The 12,088-nt window shown below is 41.6% G+C and overlaps 1 protein-coding gene across 6 annotated transcripts in view; it reads left to right on the forward strand.

The window, feature by feature from the left end:
- Positions 1-12,088, forward strand: part of DTNB (dystrobrevin beta) — a 129,630-nt gene that overhangs the window by 110,879 nt on the left and 6,663 nt on the right. For 5 of the 6 annotated variants that reach the window (XM_088152228.1, XM_088152231.1, XM_088152229.1 and 2 more), the window contains 3 exons: positions 2,848-3,007; positions 5,077-5,166; positions 9,667-9,729. In XM_088152228.1, coding sequence (XP_088008354.1) covers positions 2,848-3,007; positions 5,077-5,166; positions 9,667-9,729 — 313 coding nt within the window. Of the gene's footprint in view, positions 1-2,847; positions 3,008-5,076; positions 5,167-9,666; positions 9,730-10,536; positions 10,576-12,088 lie in introns of all 6 variants that reach the window. The other variant, XM_088152230.1, reaches the window with a different exon arrangement.

Genomic DNA, 12,088 nt, shown 5'->3' on the forward strand with positions numbered 1-12,088 from the left:
GTTCTGGGTTGCTGCAGTGCATTTGTACTCGTCCGAATAATGTTTTTACAAGCTCCTCTTGTGGAAGGTTGGGTTGTTACTTTGATAATGGAGCACTTGGCTAGTGTGTGTTGTTTTTTGATAGACTTGAGTCTCTAATTTGCCGTTGTTTCCTCTGCTGATGAGGATATCCAGGAAGGGTAGTGTGTTGTTGTTTTCTTCTTCCCTTGTGAATTTTATTCCTTTGAAGATGTTGTTGATTGTTTCATCTGTCTTCTCTAGTTGTCCCTTTTTTATTATAATGAAACAATGAACATGAACATGAAACAATCAACAACATCTACAAAGGAATAAAATCCACAAGGAAAGAAGAAAACAACACACTACCCTTCCTGGATATCCTCATCAGCAGAGGAAACAATGGCAAATTAGAAATGCAAGTCTATTGAAAAACAACCCACACTAATCAAGTGCTCCATTACCAAAGTAACCCAACCTCTCACAGGAGGAGCATGTAAGAACATTATTCAGACAAGTCAAATGCACTGCAGCAACCCAGAACACCAGAAAAAGGAAACAGACCACCTATAAAACACCTTCCAACAAAATGGATACCCACACAACTTTATCAAAAAGTACCTAACCATTCAACCCACTACAGCACAACCAACACAAGCTATGAAAAGGATAACACTGCCATGCATCAAAAATATCTCAGAAACAACCACAGACTATTACAACCACACGGCATCACCATAGCACACAAATCAACTAAAGCCCTCCAAAACATCTTAAGTAAACCAAAAGACCCAGTATCCAAAGAAGAAAAAACAGGGGTCATCTACATACAGTGTAAGGACTGAAACAGCCATTATGTAGGACAGACAGGCAGAAGACTAGCAGAGCTCATCCATGAACACCAAGTAGCAGTCAGAAGACATGATGAAAACTCCTTAAACTCTCAACACATGGACAGACTGAAGCACAGTTTCAACTGGGAAACTATGAGCATCCTAGACCAAGCTAAATCCAAAAATGCTAGGGAATTCCTGGAAGCTTGGTATTCAGATAAATCAGCTATCAATAGACACATAGAGATAAGCCACATTTATACACCTTTCAAAAGAGACAACAAAAAAGCTAGGATGGAAACAAAAAGAGTAGAACACATCCTCTCCAGCGACAACACCCAGATAAGCAGGGATTAACACTAGACAAATAATCAAGCAGAAAACAAAACTCTAATCAAGGAACTACCAAGAAGAAACCCCCACCAATGCTGGCAGGGCAAGCTATTGTATATAAACAGGGAGAAAACCCCACACTCACTAGCACTGATGATGTTACCTAGTCAGGTAATGAAGTGTCTGCAAGCAAACACCAAGCTCAGAGAGCACCAAAGACTGCACAGTTCAACCCCGAGTTACATATATTATCTTCTGTTAGAATCATTATCCATTCCAAGATACTTTGCTACTGAGTTTTGTGCTTGTGGTAGATTGCTAGTTGAAAGACAAAAATGTAGTCTCTTTTAAGTCTGTCTTGATTCCTGGTGACTTCAGAAATATGCTTTTGTAAGGGTTCTTGGCAGCACTATAGAAGTGGATTGCCACTATCACCATCTGGGATATCTTTTTGACTTCCTATCTAGTGTACAGTCCTGACATTCCATGGAGGTCTGCTGTCCAACTACTAACCAGGCCTGACCACGTGTAACTTTCCATCCCGAACATGGCCAGTCAAGTGCTGCTACATGCTGAATGTTTGCTAGGAATAGAATGTCAAGTCAATATTTCTGAGTTTGAATATCTTCCTTCAGTGTGGCCTTGCCTGCCATTTCTGGTATTGGAAGAATACTTGGCATTCCCTGATTCAGGACCAATTTTGTACTGCTACTCCTATAATCCACATTTTGGTTTGCCATGACAGTTCAGTGAAGGACAACCACTTTTCTGGTGGATGGTTTCAAGGCCAATCACTGGAATCTCAGCTAAGCATCTATCACCAGCTGGGTTTGCACAAACACACTAGCCTTGGCTAAATGGGGTTCAGTTGTTTTCAGTTTAGCATATTGTAGAAACACAGCTGTTGTCTTTGCGTATTGTGTGAACCAGGCCACCCATTAAGCCATACTATAGTTTATTTGTTATGGTGTATTATTTTATGTAATCACAACAACTGTGTTTGGTTAACTTGGGTTTAATATGTAGGATGATCCCTGCCTTAGAGCAGAGATATATTGGCCAAGCATCTAAAACAGCTTGAGGTTTATTTATAATAATAGGAAGGATCCTTTGCTTAGTGATAGGATATCTACTCGTGGGCAAAAGGACCCAGGTTCAGTTCCTAGAGTAAAAAGGCTTTTAGGAAATGGAACTATTGCTTTTTTCCTGGGACCTTGGTGAGCTGTGGCTGTCAGATTAAACTAACCTCCCACAACTTGGTAGACCTCAAGTCCCAGAATTCCTCAGCTAGCATGGCAGTTTCTGAGAAGTCTGGAAGCTGACATTCCCATATTTGGAAGACTCCCATGCTAGGGAAAGCTGAAGTAGATCAGATTGCCTGACTAGACATGAGACAGTTGCTTTCGTTCCCAAGAAATTCAGGGTTGTCTTAATGCAGCCTTCTCCAATCTAGTGCCTTCCAGATGGACCATGTTGTCTGGAGCTGATAGGACACCAGATTGGGAAAGAATGCCTTAATGGCTTACAAACTGCATGTGCCAATAATAGAGTTTGCATGCTGTATGAGACAGAGAGTGTTTGCCTGAGGGTTTATCATTTAGCTTGCAACATGTGCTGCTGGAGTTTTATTTTGGAAGAGTGTTCAAGAAGGAAATATAGTAACTGGGCTCCCCATTTATTTTAGGCTCAGGCAGCTGGTTCTCCACACACTTCCCCCACCCATGGGGCTGGCCGCTCGATGCCAATGCCAGTCAGGTCCACATCTGCTGGTTCTACCCCAACTCATGTACCCCAAGATTCACTTACTGGTGTTGGTGGAGATGTCCAGGAAGCATTTGCACAAGGTAAGCCATAATATATACACCCTTTTGTGCATGTATATATAAAGTATGAGGGAAGGAGCGGGGAAGGGAGAGGATGAAAGCTCTAGGGTGTGCAATTTATTTTTAGAAAGTATTTTAAAGTATACTTCTGCAGGAGAACAGAAAAAGCATCCACTGTGTCCTACAAGGTACTCTGCTTTTGTTCCACTCATTTCTTTGTGTTTCACATACACAGGGTTATTATCTAGCCAGTTCCGTGTGGTTCATGCAAGCTGCTTGTTAATTTTCTCTAAGTATACCACTCAGTTGGAGATGGAACATGCTCAGATCCACCTGACTGCCCAAGTACTTCTGGGAGGTCATTCCCCTAACCTGTTGAAAATAGCAGGTGTTGAAATTGCCTGGGGTACCCGCAAAGTCCCCATTGGGACTGCTGCTATGGCAGCCAGTGCTGCTGCTGGCTTCCTCTTCCCTCTTTTGCATGAGTTCTCCAGCAACCGCAGTTGGGAGACTTGGCATGAGCTCTTCTGTAGCAGGCAGTGGCAGCAGCTGTGGCTGATGTTCTCTTTCTCCCACACCTTTTTTCTAATACTGCCCTCCTCCAGTTTCCAGCTACCACCACCTCCTCAAGTCACAGCTGCCTCTAGCCTCCAGGAAGCCCAGCTGTTCACCTATGGAAGGTATAGAGGTGATCGCTGCTGCTGTCATCACCACCTTCCAAGGAACTGCCACAGCAACCGTACCTCTTCTCTCGCTCAGCTTGGCCACTTTGGGGTGATGAGCCAGGAGTCAAATCACTTGTTGACTAGCTCAGATAACTCCCTGAATGTATAATTACTTCTATTTACTGCTTCCGACGGCCGCTTCCTCATGCCCTCAACCTTTGGTTATCTTTGCCCCAGTCACATTCACATAAGACTACTGTCTTGCGTTCTTTGCGGGGCTCTCTTTAAAAATACAAGTGACAAAAGGTGAAGGTGCCCCAAGAGATGGCTTAAACGGTCGTAGAAAAGTGCGGATCGTGTTACAGCTACTTTGAATTAGTTTGCATTGGCTGATTGTTTCTGAATTTAGTGAAAAAAGCTGGCATTGACTAAAAGCAGGAAATAGCTTGGGCCAGGGTTATTCAGTGGCCATCTAAACATTGACCATCCCTTAAGGTCAGTGAGTGCCTTCTCACTGGCGGCCCCTCTGTGCTACATTTTCTCCCCAAGCCTTACGTGTGGCTCCTCTTTTGCTTCTGTCACATCTTTAAAACCTTTTTCGTTTTCTATTGCTTTTTTATGAAGATTCTATTGGCTTTAAAATTTTAGGCCCTGCTGTTTTTAAATAGTGTCAAATGTTAATGCCACTGTTGTAAATTTGGCTTTGATATACTGTTCCCTCATTTGTGTGGTTAGCTGTAATTTTCACAACAAATCTGCTAATGGCCAAGAAATGATTGTGGAAAATAGAGAATCAATACAGCTGCAGTTTAGGACACTGAGATCCTGCGCTTGGCCATTCCCAGTGTCTGAGTGGTATAAAAAACCAAAACCCTCCTTAAATTAAATGCACACCAAAGATTTTTTTGGTGGAAGTGATAAGAAACACAAGATATTCCCTTCCCCCTTCCTTTTCGCTCTTGTCCAACTGAGTGCATTTAGTTAGCTGTTTCTCCCCCAAACAGTGTCTGAGGTCTTTCCCCACTGTCAAGTTGAACTGCTTTCCACCCAATCTTGTATTGGTGAAAAACAAGGAATAAACACTTTTAACATTGGTTCAGCCAAGCATGACTTAAGCCTTTCTCACTCACGGTCTGGAGATGGGAGGACACAATGGCATGGAGAGAAGGGGAAAAGAAGTAGTGTCAGAGCATGACTGTATATGTTAAGTGGGGAGACCCCCTTAGCATCAGTCTTTACATCTATAGGCACAGATTCTCACCAATATTTCCTGGAACACAGACCGTCCTAGCAAAGAGAGAACTTTTGGACTGAGGAATAATTTCCACTTTAGCTATTGAGGTCCACAGTGTGTTACAGTGGTGTTACAGCCTCTAATTTTCTTAGAACAATGAGTTTGCATATTACTTCATCCCCCTTTCTCAGGAACTCGGCGGAACCTCCGTAATGATTTGCTGGTAGCAGCTGATTCAATTACCAACACGATGTCATATTTGGTGAAGGAGCTTCATTCAGGTATGCAAGAAATGTGTATATGGATCTAAGTAATGGACTCAGGGGACCTGCCAGGCACATCTGAGTGCCAGTGATGTTTCCTCTAGTGAGGCTTTGAATGGAGAAATCAGTCCAAAGGTTAATACAAGTTACCTCAAGAAGATAAGAAGTTGTAAGAAATATGTTGGTCCAGGACAGCGTTTCTCAATCTCAGAGCCTTTAGGATGTGTGGACTTCAGCTCCCAGAATTCCCTAGCCAGCATGCTGGCTAGGGGATTCTGGGAGCTGAAGTCCACACATCCTAAAGGCTCTGAGATTGAGAAACACTGATTTAGGATGTCCTTTTTGAAATAAGTAGTAAATTAAATAACTTTGGTCTCATTCTGTTTTAAATTGTACTTTATTTTAGTATTAGTGGTGTTTGTTTCCCACTTGTCTGACCACAAAGACAAGATATAAATAAAATTATCTATATGTTTTGGTTCAAGGCATACATGCTCCACATCACAACACTTGCTATCAAAACACAGAAGAACAATTTTTGGCAGAATGGAAGGCCAGCAGGAGGAATTAATCAGCTTTAAGGATAGAGGTGAAAATATTTTAATTGCCCAAATGAGCTGATGGAGAATGTGGAATATGTTTTTCCTGCAGAACTTTGGATAGCTGTAGGCGATGATATGCAATTGACTAAACATTTAGACTCTTGATTTTCCTCCAGATGTGATGCCTATAGCTCCCAAAATCTATGGCAACTTGGGGGACTAGGAGCTGTAGTCAAACAAATCTGGAAGGCAGCTGCAGTTCGGAGAACGGTGATAGCTAGCTGAAGAGGCCCAAAAGGTACATGCGTATACCAAGAGAGATTGGTTTCAAAGGAGAACATAGACATAATTCAGTAGCAAATTGAAGTTTGTGCCTCCCACACAATGAGGAGAGACTGGATGCCTCAGTGCCATATATTTTAGAGATACATAGTTTTGCAGCTGCCATTTCTGAGCTGACTAATTATTAATAACCCGCAGCCTAAATCTATAAGAACCTAGATCAGTTTTTCAAACTTTTCTGGGAGTTGAAGTCCACACATTTGAAAGATGCCAAGTTTGAAAAACACTGATCTAGACCTAAGAGTTGCAGCTTAGACAAGATTAGTACCCTGTTCCTGAGTTCCTCTTTAACCTCCCAAACAAACGAACAAGTATAGCTCACAAGTCTGGCACATGGATAAATCCATTTTCTAGGTAGACCAAAAGACTAATCATCAGTTTCCACTAGAATATTTAAAAATTAAGTGGACTAGAATCAGAAATGCCACATTTATTTTTAAAATCAAACCATACTTAGATTTAGCTAACAGAGCTCAGGAAGAATCTGAATCTTTGAAAATACTTTACAAACTCATGTTACGTGGGGATTTCCTGGGGATTTTCGAGATCAAGGCATTTTCATTTACCAGCTGGTCGAAAGCAAAAACAATAGTATTTATTTTACTTTTTTTATTCATAAAATTGGTAACCCATCTTTAGTAATTAAAACATTAATGTAAGATAGGCTGTCATCAAATGTGGGATTCCTAGCAGGGATGGAATAACTTCTAAAGAGGAGAATCCAGATGGAATAATTTGTTCCTTGGATGACCTGGCCATTAGGCAATTCCTTCTGTATCACTATAGCACCATAGCCTGAGTCATACAAGAAATCAATCTGGGGTATATATGTATGTAGATTTTGATCTAGTTCTCTATTTTGAGTCATGGTGAAGCAAGGGAACAAATCAGGCTGAACAGGTCACAAAAGGGCATACTAAACGCACTGGAGAAACCAGACGCTAGAGCATGATCAGAATGCAAACTCTATAGGAAGGCCGGAAAGACAGAGTGGGAGTGCTGTCAACTCTGTACAAAAGGCTCAGATTTCACCATAGCATTCCTGGGGGTAACAGTAGCAGGCCCCAAAATGTACTGGTGACATCCTATCATTCTCCTAACCAAAATGGTCATGTGAGTTACATGTGATTAATAAAACCGGGGAGGTATCCCAAAGAAGAAACTACTTTAAGTTTGTTGTCTATAAGCAACTGGATGCTTGTTTTTGACTAAATAGATTCAATAGACAGGTCTAAAGAGTCTACTCAGACCCTCTAATATTTCATGCTAGTCATATATCCATGGCCTTGTGGCATAGGTAGAATATGGCACAATTACAGCAACCTACAGGGTCTTCCAGTGTTCTGATTTATTCTTAGAAAGCAGTCTGAAAGCCTGGGCACTCCAGTGCTCTTTTACATGGTAACTAAAACAAAGATGGCAGCAGAGCAATAACTCTTCCTCAGGCTTGCAAATACATGGCCTTCCTGTGCTATTTTCATGATCTTCAGATCTTTTTGTTTAGCTGGGAAGTTGCTGAGGGTTTTTGCAGAACAGGCACACTTGGTATTTGTGGACTCCAAATTTGCAGCTATTGGTTCTGACAGTATGGAATCCTGAGGCTCTGAATTGAATTGGCCAGACTGTTCTCCTCACTCTGGGAAATGAAAAGATGTGTACAAATTGTAAAAAATGGGATTTATTCTACCAGCAGCATCCAAGTTTTTGTGTTGTGTTGAGTTCTTTGCAGTTCAGGCAGTTGACAGATGAAACAAACTGCAGGCGCCCACTTTGATGAGAGGCAGGCAAGGAGATCCTGGAAACTTTCTGACCTCCTTGCATTTGTGTAAATCAAGAGAAACAGCTGGAATTAGGGCTCCCCAACAGCTAATGCTGAGCTGGGCAGCTTATGACTGAAGTGGCCGTGATATAACAACATCCTGTCCCAACCCTCTTTACCTTTTTTGAGCCTGTTTTCCCTATGGAAACCTTACAGCTGTACAATCTGAAATTTGTCCTCTGTCTGGCCTACAGCATCCTCGGTGATTGTTAAAAGAAATCAAGCTATTATGAGAATCAAAAAGTGGTTTCATTGGACTCAGCCAAGGAAGCCAGTAGGAGATATGGCTTAAATCCAGCCCTTCTATCACTACAAAATAAAAAGCAGATTGGTTACAATCTTGCCGCAAGGACTTTGGATAAAGGCCATAGGTGGAGGGCACATTTAAATGACATCTTCCATGCTCCTAAGCCCACATAGCTGATTGACCTCAAGAAAGGTAGTCTACATCTCTATCCCATGCTCCTCCATGATCACTTTGGAAAGCCAGGTAAGTGTAGATTCCATTCTCCATGCTGGACCTACAGCAGCAATGCAGAAAAGGTAGTCCCAGCCTCTTTTGTGATGCCCTCAGAGCCCCCCAGAACAGGTGGGGCTAAAATATGGCTCCTTTTTTATTTTTTATTTTTAGATATGGGCAATTTAAGTTACAAAGTGAGCTCCTTAAGCCTTACAAATGTTTAAAGAACCCCTTAAAACCCCTGAAGCCTAAAATAGCCCCTGCCCCCGCTCATTTATGGAATATAGTCTGCAGTTTGAGCCAGCAAAGTTGCACTTGTACACTCCTGTCCTAGAGCCTTAAGTTTGCACTGTAAATGGGCTACAAGGTACTATATCCATGTATCTTACTGCTCTGAGAAAACAGCCTCTCTTTTCTCTATAGCAGTCTTGTTCTTCTTCTCTTGTGAGACATTTCCTCTTTCTTTGCTCTTTTCAGCTTTTTGTCCATCATATTCTACTTTTAGCTCCTCTGTTTGTACCCCTGCCCACCACCCAGCTGCTTTCTGCCCTGTACAATGCCTACTTGGAATATTCTCTCCCAAGAGGTGTGGCGGACCCCTACCCTCCCAGTTTTCCAGAAAGGACTTAAGACCTGGCTCTGCCAGCTTGCATGGGGCGATAAGAGTTTTAATCAATCCTGGGGGGTGGCTGGCACCCTGATGTCACTCCCTGAGTTATTCACCAAACCCATCATTCTTGGAATGTATTTATTATTTTTAAGATTGTTTTTATATTGTATTTTAATTGATTTTATCTCCTCTGTAAACCACCCAGAGTTGCTTTTCAACGAGATGGGTGGTGACAAATTTGATATATAAATAAATTAATAAAAATAGTGCACATTTTAAGAAATGAATGTTATGGAATAACTTGAAACCAATGTACATGGTGTATACAAAGGTTTTTTCCTGCTGAATGTACACACTCAATCTTTTAGAATCTTGTTTGATTGATTTTGATGTTAACGACTTCCACTCAGGAGGGTTAAGAGGGGTTATAATGCATCCTTTGCAGAATGTGCCATTCAGTTCTTTTAACCTCAGGATTCTGTTTTCTGTTGAGAATATGCTTGGTCGTCCCAGTCTGGCTGAAGCTTTTGGCTTCTAGACTCCAGGCACAGCCAGAGATCCAGACCAAAGCTTGTGAGCTGTACCCTCTGTCTGTGTTGGTCATGCCATCTTGTAGAAGGAATTGCACCTGAGGTCACCCGTAGAAAGAGTAGCACAGCTTCTTAAGCCACCTGCCATTACAACCCCCTGCTCCCTCTCTGCCCCCTCACTTGTTCTCACTGCTGCTGGCTTTTTTCTGTCTTAGGGGGAGAGGAAGGAGGCGAGGAGGAGGAAGAGGAGGACAAGATGCAGAATGGGAAAGACCGAGGTAAAAGCAAAGCTGCCGTGTCTCCTTTATCAAGTATTTGGCAAGGTTTTGGAATGGGCTAAAAAGCATAACATTCTTCAAATTTAAAACATGTCCATGATTAATCAGAAAACAGAACTTAAGCACGCATGGCACAGTTCACCTTGATCTCAGTCTTGGGTGGCTGTCGGTCGGTCGGTCCTGTTGCTGATGGATGTAGGTTGGCCAGGTGCAACAGAGGGCTCCGCAAGTGACTCTTTTGGCTCCTAGCTGTAATGATCAGCTAGACGGCCTGGCAGTTTGGTTTAATCAATCTTGATAGATGTAAGGTCAGAAAAGGCCTAATATGGGTAGAGCCACAGTGAACTCAGAGACCAAATGGCATGGAAAAGAAAATATCTACAATGTTAGTTCAAACTATTTTCAAGACAATTATCTTGCCAGTGACATTGAGGATGTCACAGATGTGATTTACTTTCACGTGTTTGTGCACACACATATTCGCTTACCAATAGGTGTATTTCTTCCTCCAGGCATTTAATAGTTCCTTGTTAATGGAACTGACTGAACAGTGTACCGTGTGATTTAGCTTTCCTGATTTGTCTTTGGACTACTAATTCTTTTTAACTTTGTTTAAAAAGTTGACTAATACACATGCTTCTTTCAGAGACATAATGTTCACATTTTAAAACCTGAAAATAAAAATGATCCCTGCTTTATTTCTTTTATATTTTATCTATCTATCTATCTATCTATCTATCTATCTATCTATCTATCTATCTATCTATCTATCTATCTATCTATCAAACTTTCCTTTGCTTCTTGCAGGTTAAATTAAAAAACAATCTGGACCAGCCAGAGGTTTAAGTAAGTGTATGGCCATTCCTGTTCCAAGCAGAAGCCATTGTAATTCTTACAGCTGAATCAGAGACAAACGTTAGGGTTGTCCACCATTCTTTCTTCATAGACAGGCAGAGACTATGACAATAGCAGAGTAGTTAGTATAGGTTTGGTGGTGGTGGTGGGCAAATACCCCGCTAGAGATTCCCCCTTGTATCTGTTCTGATATTCAAATGCTTTGCTTGTTTCAAAAAGTCTGTGCTAACTATATGCATCAGGCTCTGGGCAGTTCACAATCCATAATATGATTTAAATGATTTACCGGTTGAACTTTTGTTTATTGCTTGTATCTCTTATGGATTTTTAGACCATCAGCCAGTTTCTTATTTACAGTTAATATATGGGGAATTTATGGGCATGGAAATACCCTGCTTGATTATGTGTTTCCTCCCTGTTCCCCATTGGAAAGATAAAAGGCAGTCGTATTTCAGAAACCATGTTCCCTGAGGTTTGGGTGCATGAGTTCTGGTGGCCAAAAGCTTACTTGGAGGTCTCCACACTCAATTCCTTATTCTTTCTTTTATACATTTTTGGCATGGCAGTAATATTCTTGATAGTGCTTATTGTCCACTTTGTGGGGACGTTTTACTGGAAATGCCGACTGACAATATGACAGCTCTGAGTCTTGTAAGCCCCATCCCACCCAGGTGACTTATGAAAGCTGAGTCACTTTTCTTCATGTCAGGGCCAACCTTAGATATGAATTACACATACTAGCCCAGGTTTACCGCTGCTATCAGCTTTGCTAAGAGTCATATTCAGCATTGTTCGTGACTTATGAACTTGGTCCTACTGATGGTCTAAAAGTCAAAATATTTGTTTCTACTGAGGATTGCTTACTAGGTTCCACATTTTAAACATTGTTTACGAGGATAGAATTCTGTCAATACTGAGGCAGATTTTAGGGCTGTCTAGTCTACTGACAATAGCAACTTCCCAGGGATTTTAGAAATAATTATTTCCCCTTCTCTATCTGCAGATGCCAGGGGTTGAATTTAGGACTTTTGGGATGTCAAACTTATGTTCTGCCCCAGAGTTATAGAACAAAGGGGCACAATCTTAGGTGTAACTGCTCCACATAGTACAGGTGATGTGCAGTACAAATAGTGACCTTTTATAGCAAGCTTTTGGATTTCACAGAACCCAGAAGTTTCTTTCTGCTGCCAACACAGCTGATGTGGTCTGGACCTATCCTGACAGCTTTCATTCAGAGGAACCAGATGCCTATTTCACCATTTCATATTTATGGTCAGACAGAAATCCTGTTTGGTGTAGCTAATGGAATGGGAGAGCAATTGGGAATGCAAGAAATCCAAATGTTGGAGACCTCATTGTGATGAGTTTTACACTCCCAGTTTTACAAGTCTACTAGCACTTAGTGGAATTATTATGCCCGTCTTGCTTGAAATGCTTTGTGCTCTACTCTTGCAGTCATCTAAGAGATCCCACTGCGTTTCCAGTGAAGTGCTGATTCAAAAGG

The sequence above is a fragment of the Python bivittatus genome, unplaced genomic scaffold (genome assembly GCF_059951505.1).
Source record: "Python bivittatus isolate LINGU-HERP-01145 unplaced genomic scaffold, Pbiv_v1 ctg000690_np1212, whole genome shotgun sequence".
Taxonomy (NCBI): Eukaryota; Metazoa; Chordata; class Lepidosauria; order Squamata; family Pythonidae; genus Python; species Python bivittatus.